Below are 17,451 nucleotides of genomic sequence, written 5' to 3'. Positions count from 1 at the left end.
TATAGTAACCAAGGAAATGAGAGTCCTTTGTTCTTCATTTTCAAGATTGTTTTGGTTATTCTGGGTCCTTGAGTTTCCATTGTGAAATGGAAATTTTATGAAGTGAAATTTTTCCCTGGACTGCTAAGTTGCTTTAACATATGAAAATCAGTTAATGTAATACATAATACTCAATATGCTAGAAATAGAATTTACTCGCCTGATAAAGAACATCTGTGAAAAATGCACAACTAACATCGTATTTAAAGGTGGAAGATTGAATATTTTCCCTCTAGGATCACGAAACAGACAAAGATACCCATTCTCACCACTTCTATTCTACATTGTATCAGAGGCTCTAACCAGGGCAGTGGAGCAAAAACAAAAAACAAAACATGCAGCTTGGAAAGGAAGAAGTAAAACTACCTCTTTTCACAGATGGCATGATTTTGTATGTAGAAAATCCTAAGTAATCCACTAAAAAACTATTTGAACTAATAAATTCAGCAGCGTTGCAGAGTACAAGATCAGTACCCCCAAATCCACTGTATTTCTTATACACTGGCAAGAAACAGTCTGAAAGTGACATTAAGAAAACAATTCTGTATAAGATCCCATCAGAAGTAATAAAATACTTAGGAACAAATTTATACTTGTAAACTATAAAACATTGGTTCTGGAAACTACAAAACACTGATGAGAGAAATTAAAGAAGACATAAATAAATGGAAAGAAACCCCGTATGTATAGATCAGAAGACTTAATATTGTTAAGTTGGCTCTACTTTCCAAATTGAGCTGTAGACTGAATGAAACCTCTGTATGTGACACATGATTTTCCTCTTACTGCTCCAAATGTTGTCTCCTAGTCTTTGGCTTTTACGGTTTTACTGTGATGTTTCTGGGTGTGGCTCTCTTTGAGTTTATCTTCCGTTGAGTTTGTTGAGCTTCTTGGATATACAGATTAATGTTTTTCATCAGACTTGAGAAATTTTCAGCCATTATTTATTTGGATATTCTTTTCTGCTTTTTTCTGCCTCTCCTCTCCTCCTGGCACACCTACCTGCATATAATACACATTATGCATAGGTACACTTAGTGGTGTCTCCTAGTTCTTTTGAGGCTCTCTTTTCGCTCTCTGCTGTACATTGTACAGTCTCTATCAATTTATCTTCAAGTTCATGGATTCTTTCTTCTGCCAGTTCACATGTGCTGTTGAACCCCTGTAGTGAATTTTTAATTTCAGGTATTGTTCTTTTTAACTCCTGAATTTGCACTTGGTTCTTTTTAATAATCTCTCTCTTTAATGATATTCTCTATTTGATGAGATATTATGATCATACTTTAAATTTTTTTTTCTTATTTGAGTATAGTTGACATACAAGTTCACATTAGTTTTAGGTGTACGACATAGTGATTCAGCATCTCTATACATTACACTGTGCTCACCACAAGGGTAGCTGTCATCTGTCCCCATACATCACTATCATAGTATCATTGCCCGTATTCCCTGTGCTGTACCTTTTATTCCCATGATTTACTCATTTCTTAATTGCAAGCCTGTATCTTCTCCTCTTCACCCATTTTGCCTTTCTCCCCTTCCCTTCCCTCCCCTCTGGCAACCATCCGTTTGTTCTCTGTAGTTATAGGTTTAATTCTGCTTTTTGTTTGTTTATTTTGTTTTTCGGGTTCCACATGTGAGTGAAATCACATGGTATTTGTCTTTTTCAGTCTGAGTTATTTCACTTGGGCATAATACCCTCTAGGTCCATCCATGTTGTCACAAAGGGCAAGATCCCATCCCTTTTTATGGCTGTGTAATATTCCACCATATAAGTAAAACGCTTGCACACCACATCTTCTTTATCCATTCATCTGTTGTTGGACAGTTAGGTTGCTTTCATATCTTTGCTATTGTAAATAATGCTGCATTGAACATAAGGGTGCATATACCCAGGTACCCCTAAGTGGTTGTTTGTTAAAAAAAGAATTTTCACCATGGTGCCACAGTTAGTTAAGTATCTGACTTTTGGTTTCTGCTCAGTTGTGATCTCAGGGTCGTGAGATCGAGCCCCATGTTGGGCTCCCTCCTCAGTGCCAAGTCTGCTTAAGACTCTTTGTCCCTCAGCCTCTACTCCCCACTCTCTTTCTTTAATGAATAAGAAAATTAATTTTCACCAGTTACAGTTGTTTCACTAAGAAGCAGGTCTCTGATGCTGCTCACACTTAACACTGCCATTCTGAAAGTCGTCGTTCTGTGTGCTGTTTTCCAGAAGTCAGTCACTACGAGTTGGAGCAGTTTTTGGAATTAGCTTGTTTGAAAAACCGTATTATGTCTCATCCCCTTTTACAAATTAATTTAAATTTATAGGGTTTGTAAGTTCTGCATGAATATGTGTTGTAATTTAAGTCCAAGTTTGTGTGTATGAAACCAGATTTTTCTCCTTAAACAACATTTAGGCATAAAATGCATCTTTGATCATTTTTATCCTCTTTTTCTCTTCTCTTTTCCACATGAACTTTACTATCGTCATTCGAAATCACAGATTTCTCTTTCTAACCATGAAGTCTCCATTTCTGAAAATAAAAACTGCTGATAATAGGAAAAACTTAAGACCTTAAAAGAAATAGGGTCATTGTCTCTTAAAATACATCCATGACCATATTTAAATACACGAATACCTACAAATAGATACTGTTTAATTAATTTCCACTTACTGTTTGTGGCTTCCTAGAAGATTTTTTATAAACTCTCTGTTCTGTTAATTAGATGCTGCAAGTTTGTTATGCTCTGTTGTGGATAGGATGGACACTGATGGTAGGTTTTTTCTGTATCTGGTTTTAAATTTGTGATTTGTGTTGTTAACTCCCACCTCTGTTCTGTGTCCTCAGAAATGTAATGTTTTTGAGATGCTTGAGTGTGAAAAGGCTTTAGACAACTTTTATTGATTCTGTGTAGTTTGGTGGAGAGGGACTTTCCACCTTCCCTTCCTTTAACCCACACCAGCCCATCAGGGCCCCTGACATTGGGTCCACCCCCATTTCTTCCTGACAGATGTACAGCTGCAATTCCAAGGCCCACGTGTACTTTGACTCAACTTTCTCTGGCTCTTACACCATGGAGAGTCCTGATCTCCCTTCATCTTTCCCTCATATTTTTATCCTAAGTTCTTGGTTTCCACTTTTTCGAATGATCCTTAACAGGTGTGACAGCAGCTCATGTCCCTTAGAAGTCTATGAAGTGACTCTGAGTAGGCGGCTTTTGGTGTAAGGAAGGTTCACAGCTAAGAGAGTACTGTAAAATACTACTAATGCAGATCTGTGTTGACTTTCTGATGTTAAGAGTAATAAGTACCTCATGTAAAAAAGCCCCCAGAAACCCAACTATAAAAGTAACGGTCTCCCTGTAACCCCACCCCCAAATCAAAACACCGTGGAAGCGACGTAACATTGTGTAAACTTTTCGCTGTAGCCCCTGCAGGAGCTTGTGGTGGTGGACTGGCACCTCCTATAGGAACAGCAGCAAGTTCCAGAGCTGTCCTGTTCACTGTAGGATCTCCTCCACACAGTGCCACGGCCCCCACTTGTACCCATATGGTCCTTCGAACAAGAACAACCTCAGGTGAAGAATTGTCTTATTATCATTTTGGCTTGTGTTTGGAGTGCAGTGTTCTGTCGATGACTTGATGATGCCACTCGGGCGAGTCCCTCAGCCTCTCTGGACTTCAGTTTCCTTACCAGTGACATTGAGATCATCACTTTCTTGACCTTAAAGGGGTTATAAGGCATAAATGGGACATTATTTGTAGGGGGGAAACTTCGTAAGATAAGAGCACTGCATGTTGATAACACTGTATTATAGTGGTATAATGTACCTGTGACTTCTCCATGATGAAGGAGCGGCGCGTCTGCGGTGCTCGTTATGTCTTTATATTAATAAAGGTGTATTTCAGTACCTCTGGTAAATTTTTTGAAATGGTAGATGGTTGTTTATCTTTGCTTTTGTTCTTAGAAACCTAAGTTTCACCTTTTTTTTCATACTTCGGGTCCTAATCTTTGCACTTAGCCCTACCTGCATTTAGATAGGCCAGTAGATTGGTTTTATCATCCATTCTCTATAAATAGGTTATTAATACCCTAAATTAAGGAAGTATTTAGCTTGGACTGGAAATGAGTTATCATTTGGCATTGTCGTCTGTATCGTACCTTGTGTCCTTTAAATTCTCTTCTGCTACGTAAGTTACCAATCAAAATGTCGGGAGATTTATAAGCAAAGGATTATAAACAGGTAACGAGAGAGGAAGTAGAGTCAGTAATCTTATTCTTCAGATTATTGAAAGTATGAAATAATAGTAAAATATCATTTTCAGAAATTGACGTTTTATACCGTTTAGCTAAGCCAGCGCTAGAAGATGGAGGTGCCCAGCATTGCTGAGGTGTGGTGGGGTCTCTGTGCTCACACCTGGGGTGGAAAGTAGTGTGGCAGTTGTTACAAGAGCTGTAAAGATGTAACATTTGACCTGTGGTAACCCCATTCCTGTTTATAATACCACTTCGGAGTACTTAATCACAAATGAATCATCCAAAAGAAGGGAAAACCTTGGATTTCATTACAGTGTTATCTGTGGCTTAAAAAACCAGAAATAGTGTAAATCCTCCAGACAGTCATCACATAACAGAAATTTAGGGAACTGCTGTGCTTCTGCTGCGTTTTATGATGAGGACGACTATGGGGCAACGGGGAGAAATGTATATGCTATAAACTTGTTTAAAACAAGCCATGAAGCCTGGGGGGCTCAGTCGGTGAAACGGCCGCCCTCAGCTCAGGTCATGATCCTGGAACCCCAGGAAGGAGTCCTGCATCCAGCTCCCTGCTCGGTGGGGCGTCTGCCTCTCCCTCTGCCCCTCCCCCTGCTCTCTCGCTCTCGCTCTCTCTCTCTCTGGCTCGCTCGCTCTTGAATCAATAAATAAAATCTTAAAAAAAAAAACTAGCCATGATGATGTCAATGAAATAGATGTGTAAACAAGTAATAAAGGGGACCTTGGAGAAATAAAACCTCTTCATAGGCTCCACTAGGGGGTCGGTGACTGTTGCTGGGCTGGTGGGAGGGGCGGGCGCAGCCCACCTGCCCACGTGCTCACCGTCCTGTCCTCTTGCAGCCGGCTCCAGCAGCCCTGGGGGCTCCCTGTGCTCCGCCAGCGGCCGCGTGTGTGTGGGCTCCCCACCGGGGCCCGGTTGGGGGGCTTCCCCTCCAGGAGCCGAGGCCGCTCCCAGCCTGAGATACATGCCTTATGGTGCTTCACCCCCCAGCCTGGAGGGGCTCGTCACCTTTGAAGCCCCGGAGCTGCCGGAGGAGACGCTGATGGAGGTGAGAAGAGCCGTGGAGGGCGTTCTAGCCACGGGGGGGGGGGGGGGGGGGGGGGGGCGGAGCAGACTGCTCCTAAAAGTGCCTTTTTGTTTTTGTTGTCTGTTGTTGTTGCTGTTTTTCTTTTCTTTACCTCGCCTTGTCTTTTCTATTTGAAAACCACTGCTGACACGTTTTCAGAATAATGTGGACAGTGACACTCATCCAGAACAAGCTTTGGTTGATAGGAAGTGACAGATACAGATTTTTCGTCTGAAGTTTAGTTTCCATCGATAGGACTTGGAAAGCATAATCTTGGTCCTGAAACCAGAACTTTTTATTTTCAGTGTTTGCTTTTCTTTGTAACATAAAAATGACACACTTAGGCTTAAAAAGTAATCAAGCACAATTAGATGCGTCACTAACCTGGAGAAATAACCCTAGCAGGCAAATGCTCGCATTGGTAGACCAGCCCCTGCCCTCCTGGAGCCAGTTGTGCAGGGACACCCACATCAGAATCCTGCGAACACAGACTGAGAACAGGCGAGGTTCATTCGATGACTGCAAAGGCTGTGCCGGTTCAGTTCCTCAGTTCTGCCTCCAGGACAGCATTCGGGAGCCCACACTGTGTCCTCCCACTGATTACAGTGCTGACTTGGCTTGCATTTCCAGTTAAAATGATCAGTTCTCCAGACCAACAGAGAACAGATGCTCTCTCCGTGCTGGACCTCTAGCATTTCTGTTTTGTGTGAATGAGAATTAGGTATTTCACATAGAAGTTATAAAATGGTGCATGCAAAATATATTAGTGATTTCCTAGTAAATTTAATCATAATTTTGAACATATGTGTAACCCAGGGCTAAAATTGGAAAAGCAGTTGTCAGAGTATTTTCAATCAAATTAGACACAAATTGTTTTCCAGTACATTTAATGGTATATTAGAATATATAATGCTATATGCTGTAAGAGAGCAGGGAGACCTTCACAAGTTAATTGGTTAATTCTCTTTTCTCGAGGAAATGATTCTCATCCTTTTTTAATCATAAAAGGAGAATGAGAAGCTTAGTCTTATTTGAGATTTCGAGAAACATTTATAGCTAAAAACATCTCAAAACAGCACTAATTTTAGACTACCCATTTTTAATGCATGCTATATTATGTCTATGCTTACGCCCCTCTTTAACTAACTGGACAGCTCACCAAGATTTAGAGCTTTGGTGTCAGGAATCACTGTGAACTGAAAACCCACCAGAAATTGAAATAAAGCATCTCTCAAACTATAAGTCAGTAGAATTTGCAGAACTGTCAAGAAGTGTGGTTTAGTGTACGGAATAGCCTTACAATCCCGATATTTATTTTATCATGTTTTGTCTCAGATATTGATTTAATTGTTTAGTTTTATCGTTGTCGTTATTGTTTCTAGTAAAAGCACTCATATCTCATATCTTTGAAACTTAATTTTGTGGCTGCTCTCATCCATACACACAAACGCATGCACACACCCACACACCCACATTGTGTTTCACCTGTGCTTATTTTCCTACTAGTTTTGGGGAATTTAAAAATTGTAGTCTGTTCTACTCATTCTGATGTTCGTAAGTATAAAAACAGTAGCTTTGGCCGCGGTGTATATACAGAAACAAGTATGCCCGTCTTCTTAGTTTCTAAGTTTCTAAGACAAATTGGCTTTGCCACAGAGAGAACACACAGACACCTTACGCCACCTCAACGTGATGCTGATGTTCACGGAGTGTGTGCTGGACCTGACGGCCGTGCGGGGCGGCCACCCGGAGCTGTGCACATCCGCTGTCTCCTTGTACCAGATCCAGGAGAGTGTGGTTGTGGACCAGATCAGCCAGCTGAGCAAAGACTGGGGGTACGTGCCCCCTTTGTCATTCGCTTCCATATTCTCCATGCTTTCTGTAAATTCGTGTCTGAGATGGAGGTCCTGTCAGACACTAGAGATCGTGTCTCATGAAGAGCTTCAAGGGAGCTCTTGGTTATGTCACTGGCCTAGATTCCACTTGTGAGCCAAGACTCGAAGATTCTGCAGCCTTAGTATTGCCTCTTCCTTGTGACTTATACTGTTGAAGGTATTTGATGATGAAGAGGTTGTATTGGTTCTTGAGTCTTTTCACACATGCTTTTTTTCATGCTGAGCCTTTTTCCTTCAGGAGTTATTTGTGCATTAAAAATGTCAAGGAGGGGGCGCCTGGGTGGCTCAGTGGGTTAAGCCTCTGCCTTCGGCTCAGGTCATGGTCTTGGGGTCCTGGGATCGAGCCCCACATTGGGCTCTCTGCTCAGTGGGGAGCCTCCTACCCCTCTCTCTCTGCCTTTCTCTCTGCCTACTTGTGATTGATCTCTCTCTCTCTCTCTCTGTCAAATAAATAAATATTTTTTTAAAAAAATGTCAAGGAAGATGATACTCCTTTAGAAATGCTCTTTGATGACCCGATGTGTAGAGGGCGGAGTGGGGCACATTGGCTCGCAGGATAACACTCTCTGCCTTCCTTCCGGCGCAGGCGCGTGGAGCAGCTGGTGTTATACATGAAAGCCGCACAGCTCTTAGCAGCCTCTCTGCATCTCGCCAAAGCCCAGATCAAGTCCGGAAAGCTGAGCCCCTCCACGGCTGTGAAACAAGGTATGGAGGGTGCAACGACAGTACCCATGCCCACGTCCGCACCCTCGCGCTGCCCTCTTCCCCTTTACACCGAGAGAGAGTTTGATGCGGAGTCTGTGCTAGTAATAACTCTTAGATGGGCGAAGACGCTGACTTTTCTGGGTTGTGCTCTTGCCATTTAATTGATACAGAGAACAGTCAAAAGGGCTTTCTTTATTCTCAACTTCTTCTTAACTGGAAGAGAACCCATGAAAGAACCTGATTTCTGGTCATTTTTTTTCCCCCAAGGATCATTTAGTGCCACTTTCCTTAAATCGGCAGAAAAGGTGCATGTCACTGTGACTTTATTTTTATTTTGGGAGGAAAATTAAAATTAGTTCTCATCTCAACTTCTTTCCAGTTGTCAAAAATCTGAACGAACGATACAAATTCTGCATCACCATGTGCAAGAAACTTACAGAAAAGCTGAATCGCTTCTTCTCTGACAAACAGAGATTTATTGATGAAATCAACAGCGTGACTGCAGAGAAACTCATCTATACTTGTGCTGTAGAAATGGTAACCCTTTTTAATATTGAATATAATATAGGCCGATCTTCTGAGTTGAATACCTGCATGACATTTTCCCTTTATTATTTTTTTTTTAAATGTATTTATTTGAGAGAGAGCGCACTAGTGGGAGGGGCAGAGAGAGTTTCAAGCAGACTCTGTGCTCAGCACAGAGCCCGATGCAGGACGCAGTCTCACGACCCTGAGATCGCAGCCTGAGCCGAAACCAAGAGTCAGAGGCTTAACCAACTGTGCCACCCAGGTGCCCTTTGACATTATCCTTTTAAAAAAAAATTTCTGCCCTTAAGCATTCCCAAGCCCCAAACACTGTGACTCCCTCTTAACGACAGGAGTAATTGGATGTCATTAGCCCAAGTAACACATTAAGTGACATTGGCTACCACATGTGGTGACATTTTATTGTACCTCTTAAAAATTGCTGACATTAGGCACAGTCTAATCTTTTTATACTTTGCATCTAAAGGCTTTTGCTAGATCTGCATTTTCTACTGTTTCAGAAATGTTGGCATAATAAAACAGGAGAAATCTGCTGTTCACCAGCGCATGGGCCCCGACTCTGCTTACTGACCCTACCTGAGTAAAGACGCAAAGTAAGGGGCGCCTGGGTGGCTCAGTGGGTTAAAGCCTCTGCCTTCGGCTCGGTCACGATCCCAGGGTCCTGGGATTGAGCCCCGCATCGGGTTCTCTGCTTAGCGGGGAGCCTGCTTCCCTTCCTCTCTCTCTCTCTCTCTCTTCCTGCCTCTCTGCCTATTTGTGATCTCTGTCAAATAAATAAAAATAAAATCTTTAAAAAAAAAAGACGCAAAGTAAAATCTGCTTTTCCAACTCTGTGGTTGTACTATTGGAAATCATTTGTTTCTATCTCATGGGGGGAAATTGCTCTGAAGTAGAGATGAAATTAGGGACTGTTAAAGAAGTGATTAAGAGGGGGGAATTATTGGCCAATCTTATTTTCTCACACCTCCCGTCCAAATTTGTCCACTTGGAATTGTACTGTTACATTACCCTTGGCCTCATTTTGAAAGCCGTTATCAAGTCATAGGAAAATAACTTTGGAATATAAACTGTTGATAAAAATAATAGATATTATTTTGCTCTAAACTATTGCTATGAATAATATGCATTCTGTTACTCTGTACCGAATTAAGACTTCTTATAATAAATGATTTTTAGAAGTTTGTGCCAGGAAAAATGTCCTCTCCAAAGCAGTTATGGAGCTTCTTTCTTTTCTGATAGTATAAGAGCAGTGTAACTTGAGTAAGTTTGCCCAGGCTGCACAGCAAACTCACTGATACTAGCACTATGTTTAGTTAGTTTGTTCTTCTTCCTTTTCAGAATGGACTTTCTGTACCCAATTTTTTTTTAATTGTAAGTGGCTTTAAAGTATTGTTTGGAAGAAAAAGATGATATCGACAAATACATTAGGATACTGGGTTACTGACAGTCCTGTCATTTAATGATTAAAGAGAATGTTAAAAAGCAAAATTCAACCAAGTAAAACTGGAGATCTAACTGTCTTTGTTAAATGACTCACGAGTCAGGCAGCATCCCACCTAGCAAGCAGTGGGGAGCTCTGCTGAGCTCAATAAAACAAAGGTTTTTAAAAGGGAGGGAGGGGTCATAAAAAGGAAGAATGGAATTTATTAGTCAGAAGAGCATTGTTCGGGCAAAGTTGCCCTCCTGAGGGGGAGCTGAAGGTGCCCGTTGACTAGGAAATGCCATGTTGACTGGGTAACGTCACATTCCTGAGCGACCGAGACTGCGTTCAGGTTGGGCAGTAAGTCCTGGTTTGCTGACTTGCCCTAAGCGATGCCATCTGGGGCCTCATTTCAGAATACTGTTGGGAAAACTTCTGAAATACTCACAACCTGTGACTACTTCTGCTGTCCCTTCTTTCTGGAAAGCTCCTCCCCACCTTTCCCATCACCTGGCCATCTCCTGCTCCTCCTCCAGACTCAGCCTAAACACTACTTCCTGGAGGCTTTCCCTGATCTTCTCTTCCTTCCATGGTTGGGTTAGACGCACCCAGCATGTATTCCCTACCATTCCGGGGCTCCCTCTCTAGTATGACGTATCCCTTGGGATTAGAAATGCCATGTTTCCCAGCCCCGTGCGTCCCTCTAGACGTGCGCTCTCCTTCACCATGTGCACAGCGCCAGGAACGCGGGAAGGTGCTCAGCACACATCTCTGAACGAATGAACGACTACACCCGAAAATGCTTTGGTTAAAACAAGCTAAGAGATGACTTTTAACACCACTGAATTATCTTATTATTACAAAATGTACTTTTTTAAAAAAGATTTTATTTATTTATTTCACAGACTGAGAGAGATCACAAGTAGGCAGAGAGGCAGGCAGAGAGAGGAGGAAGCAGGCTCCCTGCTGAGCAGAGAGTCCAATGCGGGGCTCGATCCCAGGACCCTGGGATCACGACCTGAGCTGAAGGCAGAGGCTTAACCCACTGAGCCACCCAGGCGCCCCATTATTATTACAAAATGTACTTTAATGAAGTGTCAGGCTGCGCTAGTGTGAAAGTGTATGTTTAAAAGAAACTTCTTAGTGCAGTCCTAGAAGAGCCAGTTCAGGAGCAAAAGTTTTACGAGTCCTGCGTCTGAGTCCAAGATGACGTGAGAGCGCAGAGGAACTCTTTTGTCAAGAAGCTCCTGTTTTATTTTGCCTCTCTGATGAATTTTTGAGTTTTATTTAGTTTGGTAGATGATATCATTTTGTCAAAATGTGTTAATCTTAGATTCCATTAAAAGCTGCATTGCCCAGATGGATTCGTATTTTCTGGGAAAAGTTGAGACTCTTCTCGTTCTGTCGACTTGGCTTCAGGTTCAGTCTGCCGCCCTGGATGAGATGTTTCAGCAGACCGAAGACATCGTTTATCGCTACCATAAGGCAGCCCTTCTTCTGGAAGGCCTCACTAAGATTCTCCAGGACCCTGCCGACATCGAAAATGTACATAAATGTAAGTCGACTTAGAAGACAGACAACCCCGTTGTCTCCTACAGGTACAGCGGGAGGAGTGAGCAGAGTTCGGCACCATACGGTCTGGGTTTGGATCTGTAGAGAGCTTTGGTTTTATTGTTAATAATAATAAAGGCAACTGTCCTAAGCCTCATGGGTTTATTAGTGACTGAAGACTTTTATGAAGACTCCAGGGTAGATGTAGGATAGACAGCAGAGTGGAGATCGATAGGCTGCCGGGTGATGGTATCATTTATAAGAAAGAAGCCCTGGGTTTTGAGGAGGGGGTGGTGGGCCCTTTGGAGTGTATGTGCTCATACCACATTCTGAAGAGCCTCGAAGTGATGCCAGTTCTTTTTTTTTTTTTTTTAAGATTTTATTTATTTATTTGACAGATCACAAGTAGGCAGAGAAGCAGGCAGAGAGAGAGGGGGAAGCAGGCTCCCTGCTAGCAGAGAGCCGAATGCAGGTCTTGATCTCAGGACCCTGGGATCATGACCTGAGCTGAAGACAGAGGCTTTAACCCACTGAGCTACCCAGGCGCCCTGGGATGCCAGTTCTGAAATGACTTGCAGTTGGGAGCAAGCTGGCCATTCAGACCTAAATGTCCTGTATTTTACGTGCCAGCCTGAGTTTTGCCACTGCACATCACCGAGCTGGAAATTACATCCAAACAATTATCAGGCAGAAGGAAGACAAAATACTCAGAATGGTCAACTTTGGGCCAAAGAAACGTCAGGGGCAAGGGTGCATGTGGAGAATTAATGGTGATGGGTTTGGTTTTTTTTTTCCATTAGTTCTTCTTGCCTTGGTTTTAACAATAGACATGATTTTCATTATGAATTTATTTTATTTCTAGATAAAACTAGTATTGAAAGAAGATTGTCAGCACTCTGTTGTAGCTCCGCGACCCTGTGAGCAGCCGCAGGCTCGTCCCTGGACCAGCGGTGGGACTGAGGAGAGAGGTTTGGGATGACAGCTTGGGTTCTGTTTCCCCAGCCCCAGGAAACCCTAGTCTCCCACCTGGTGACTACCAAAGAACAAGCATGACTTCAAAAAGGAAAACCACCCAAAAAAACTACAGACTTGTAGGAAATCTGCCTTATTGGAGGCGTCAGCCCTTCCCTTTACTGTGTAGAAGCAGAAGCAGAAGTATTCCACTTGGCTCTCAGTTTGGACGGGGTCAATAAATGTACCTTAGAAATAGAACGATCAGTGCAGTTATTCCTAAGGATGATTAAGAACGGAACAAAGTAGGTCGCTCTGTACTCAGTTCACCAGGGCAGTGTGTGAAATTGCACGCGTTTACTGAGGTATAAAGTAAAAAAAAATAAAATAAAAATCGACATCTCATCCAGGCAGTGTGATAACTGGGGTCGGTTTGTCTGAACCTGAGCACACATCCGTCGACAGCCCAGGAAGAGTGAGCTCGAGAACAAGCTGAGAGAAGGCTCTTGGCAAAAGTGGTGAACTCTTCCATTCGATCAAATATGGACACGTGTTCATCTTCCAAACTCTTTCATATTGCACTAATTTATTAAAACAATTGTGTATTGGATTTTGCAATTTAAAACTAACTGAGGCACAATGGACTTGTTTAAAATATTTTACTTGATTATGTTATATACACACACCCTTTCCAGAATTCACATGTAACCTCTAGTGGACTTTTAAATGGTAAAAACTTGTGTTCGTGTGAACCTTTGCATTTTTTTAACCTATCCATCTACACATACAGATTTTCTCAGTGGCGTTTTTGAGTTGCTGGCTGTTTGCTTTCGGTTGTATTTTTTATTGTGCATGCAGAATGTGCATCGATGCCTGTGATCTCTAGGTTTACTAAAGGCTAGGTTTATTTGGGCAGTATTAGAGAAAAATACCAATTCAGGATCCTCTCAAGAATTTTAATAGGGCCAAAACAAGGTTGGTGACCTAAAGGCTTGTTGGTGATGTGGAGTTTCTCCATGAAGTTAGTGACAAATGAGGTTTGTCTTCTCTTAGGAAGACGAGCGGCTCCTTGCAGCCTAATGTGCATGGTTCGTGTCTGTCCTGACGGTCCACCAACGGCTGGTCACGGAGAACGCGGGCAGGTCACGTCCCTCCAGAAATGGCTCCTGCTTCGTGTATGGTTTCGTTTCTTTTCCGCACCTGCTTGAATACTTGAATAAACCATTCTCCAGTTTTAATCCTTTTATTTTTACCCTTTTAGGTAACATAATCCAAACTCTGACAAATTGCACAGAAGCTCTTTGGCATTAATCTAATTTTAGGATACTGATACAGACAGACAAAAACATGGTTTTTCCTTTACTTTGACGAAGTAATGTAATTTTTACCTTATTTATCTGTATGAAATTCCAGCAGTTAATTTGAACATTTATTTATACGATGTTTGTATTTTTAGGTCTTTAATACAGTGTTTCTACCTCTCATTTGTAACTGCATGCATTATTCTCGAAACTAGGTAAAACTCACGGAATCGTTGTGTAATAGCCTTTTTATTCTTGCGTGTACAGATGTATATTAAGGTAAAATAAAACTGACAAAGTGTTTCTAGGGTAAAGCTGGGTCCATATTACATGGCTTGTCAAGCCAGCTCCTTCCTCTGTGAGTCTGGAGGCTTGGGCGTCAATGTCCTCTGTCCTGCCCCAAGATTTCGGTTGCTCGGTGACTGTCCCGCCCATTGCCACGCTCGGAGGCTACGCGATGGGGTTCCCGCCCTTCCCTGCAGGGCTTCCAAACACTGTTACTAGGAATACTCTTTTTTGTATCATTTTTTTCAAGCATCCCGGGCAATTTCATTTATGTCCTCCTGGTTCTCACCCACATTACCTCAAGAGGCCCTCCAAGCAGCTGGGTTCGTTCAGGCCCCTCCACCCCATCCCTTTTTTTTTTTTTTTTTTTTTAATCAGCACAGGATGAAACAGGTTCACCGCAAGTGATCGGTCTGAAGTCAGGAAACTAAGGGAGGTAGGTAAGCCATGCTTTGTGACTCCCAAGTTCGTTCTCCCTCTTGTGTAACAAAGGTCCGTCCCGTGGCAGATGCCGTGTGTGAAACTGTGACGTGTGGACGGTAGAGAACAGACTGTAAACTCATGAATAATGGTTCTGATTCTACCCCCGTTATCAAGGCTAATTGTTTCCAGAGATTTTGCCTTGACTATAGCAATAATAAATGCTTTATGTTTCCATGAGTATCTTTTTAATTTCGTATCCTCGATTTCACAAGGCAGAAATGGGCCTCGATTTCACAAGCATACTCATGGCTCGCCACCCAGGTTCGAGCCAGAACTCAGGAAGTCAGTGACCACACAGACGTAAGGAGAGGAGTGCCCAGTGAATCAGCTAACCGGCTCTCCGTGCAGCCAGGGTTTGCCCAAAGTGCGCCCGGTACCGGACCCTGTGCATCCTGTGGTCCCACTCCCTTCTCCCCACCCAGAGGACTAACAGAGTCCCGGAGAGGAGTTTACTGTCAGGGGTGGGGCGTCCTCCGTCTCCCCAGGGCGAGAAGGAAGAAGCTGAGTGGAACGTGACCTCTACAGGGCCTCGAGACAACTTACCCCTGGGGCCTGGACCTTGAATCTTCAGCCGAGGGAAGCTCTCAGGACCCACTCACGCCCCTTCCTGGTTCCCTCAAGCCCTTGTGAGATTACGCATTGGGGAGAGTGTCGAGATGGTCCTTTCCTCGCCGGAACCGGAGGGAGCCCCATCCGAAGCCATCCGCCTAGCAAAGCGCCACACTCCTACGGGAAACAGGCAGTCAGCCCCGAAAATCCCAGCTCCTGTGAGAGAGGCAGAGCCACACAGCTGATGGGTCGGTGTGATCGGGAGCCGACTGTGGTAGAGGAAGGCATGGACGCAGAGACCCTGCTGTCCCCGGAGGGGCTGAGCAGAGCTCCCACGTCCGTGCCCTGCAGGCAGAACTCGTCTGCGGCTGACCCCCTTTCCCCGGAGGGCCTCTGCTCTTAGCCCAGTGTTCGTGTGCCCTGAAGATCTTTCTCGTTGTTCAGGGTGTCCCTCTCAACAGCTCCCAGGGTCCCTCCCGGAGCAGGAGCAGGTCTGAGCCCAGGAGCCTGCAGAGGTGACTCCACACGGGTGCTTCCCGGAGCCCCACACCTGCTCCTACCCTGGCACAGAGGCTCCCCAAAGTCTGCCCTCAGGGGAGGCCACATGGCACCAACCTGCTCTGGGACTGTCCTGCTCTTTGGGAATTGGCGTGCGTCTCTAAGAGAGGCCAGCTCGCCCCTTGTTCGTTGGAAAGGGCTCTCTACCTCCTCAGGCACGGGGGTCTCCAGCTGCCTCGTGCACAGCCGCGTGCCCTTGGGCTCATGCGTCTGTATCTGCCAGCGGGGGGCAAGGGCACAGAGCTCAGGGAGTCACGGCGAGGATGGGACAAGTTCCTGAGCATGAAGCTGGAGCCGCCCCGGGCCAGCGCCTGCCCTCGGAACGCTAGATGTTAGGGTGAGCGCTGGAGGTCCACAGCCCCTCGCCGTTTGGTTTTGGGGAGGAGTGTGTTTGCTCGGGGCGAGGCCTGGCCTTAGGGCTCGCTGGAACCACATTTGCTCAGGCTGGATGACTTCTGAAAGGGTGCGGCTCCTTCCCCAGCGGACCCACCGGGCAACCTGCTTTCACACATCCCTTATTTACCCTTTTGGGTCAATCTGGCAAATCTGGCAATCTGTCATTTTAGGCAAATGTCTGTTTCAACCTAATATTTATTGCTTTATCTTCATATCAACCCTTACTCGCCTCATTTTTCAGATGGAAAAACAGACTTGGGGAGTAATCCACCCCCCCCCCAAGAGAAAGGCCCCATGGCTGGGGTAGGGGCTGGACGGCCGGGCTGGGGGCTGGGAGGGGGGCCTGTGTGCAGGGGCCTCTCCTCCCCGTGTGATGTGCCTAGTGCCCCAAACCTGCTCACCCCCATATCCTTGTAACACCTTTCTGGTGATGTCCCGGAGGAGGGGAAAAGGCAGGCTTCTGTGTGGTTTGGACGCGTCTTCTGCGTTGCAGGAGGCCGCAGATTTCGAGAAGCCAGTGAGCCCGCAACTCTGTGCAGCCCCTCTTGGGCCTGGAGCTGGAGCCCGAGAGCAGTAGGTTTCAGAAACCAGTCCTGCTAGACCGATTTTGCAGTTTCCCTGTTCGCTTCCACGTGTGCCAGTGAGAATGGACAGCGGGGAATTTGTCCCACCCCGGATGAGAGGAGCCTCGATCCCAGGCTTGCCCAGGGGACCCTCCCCTCCACTCCTTTGGCCCGGGAACAGCCTAGTGACCCTCCCCCCCACCCCCGCCGTGGCCTCACACACTCAACGTGGCCCTGTCCAGTGTGTGGTTCACACCTTGCCAGCCCCTCGGGGCACCAGGAGGAGCGCAGGGAGGATAAGGCGGGGAAAGGCTAATGGGAAATAAGGACATTCCCTTTGCGCCCACTGCTCCCCCCTCCCCTGTGACCTGTCAGGAGCCTGCCGGGGAGCAGTGGAATAAATGAGCCCCAGGCATGGGGGGCCACAGATGTTCTGAGTCACCCAGCTCTGAAGAGGGAAGTGGATCCAAGAGCCCTTGGTGTCCTCTTCCCTGGACACCAGGTTCTCTGCCTCCTTCCCTTGGGTACCGGGCCGCAGCGGGATTAGAACTCCCGGCTCCACCTTCCCCGCGGGCCACCCCGAAGCCACTTCCCCCGTCAGTCCTGTGCTGTGTTCTCTTCGGCACATCTGTGTTTCGGCGACACGAGCCCTGCCCTCCACCGAGAATGGACGACACGCCAACATTAACCCTCAAACAAGCCGGCGGGGGACAGGAGCAAGTCAGCTCAGAATACAAAAACCGGCAAGTATCTGGGAAACGAGACGCTTAGGACACAAGCAGCGTGTTGGAGAGACCACGGTTTCCTCTCGCAGGGTCCGAAAAACATCTAGATCTGGGCCGGGGTGGTCCAAGATACTAGGCGTTCACGAACCTTCTGGATA

At 45.2% G+C, this 17,451-nt stretch overlaps 1 protein-coding gene across 3 annotated transcripts in view; it reads left to right on the top strand.

The window, feature by feature from the left end:
• Positions 1-14,048, top strand: part of ULK2 (unc-51 like autophagy activating kinase 2) — an 82,988-nt gene extending 68,940 nt beyond the window's left edge. For 2 of the 3 annotated variants that reach the window (XM_080826199.1, XM_080826201.1), the window contains 7 exons: positions 3,451-3,600; positions 5,139-5,347; positions 7,022-7,200; positions 7,847-7,965; positions 8,345-8,502; positions 11,351-11,486; positions 12,345-14,048. In XM_080826199.1, coding sequence (XP_080682325.1) covers positions 3,451-3,600; positions 5,139-5,347; positions 7,022-7,200; positions 7,847-7,965; positions 8,345-8,502; positions 11,351-11,486; positions 12,345-12,403 — 1,010 coding nt within the window. In that variant the 3' untranslated portion in view covers positions 12,404-14,048. The remainder of the gene's footprint in view (positions 1-3,450; positions 3,601-5,138; positions 5,348-7,021; positions 7,201-7,846; positions 7,966-8,344; positions 8,503-11,350; positions 11,487-12,344) is intronic. The other variant, XM_080826200.1, reaches the window with a different exon arrangement.
• The last annotated feature ends 3,403 nt before the right edge of the window (positions 14,049-17,451 follow it).

This window comes from Martes martes (genome assembly GCF_963455335.1).
Source record: "Martes martes genome assembly, chromosome: 16".
Classification (NCBI taxonomy): domain Eukaryota; kingdom Metazoa; phylum Chordata; class Mammalia; order Carnivora; family Mustelidae; genus Martes; species Martes martes.
The sequence above is the reverse complement of the archived record's forward strand: the minus strand, read 5'-3'. Positions and strand labels throughout refer to the sequence as shown.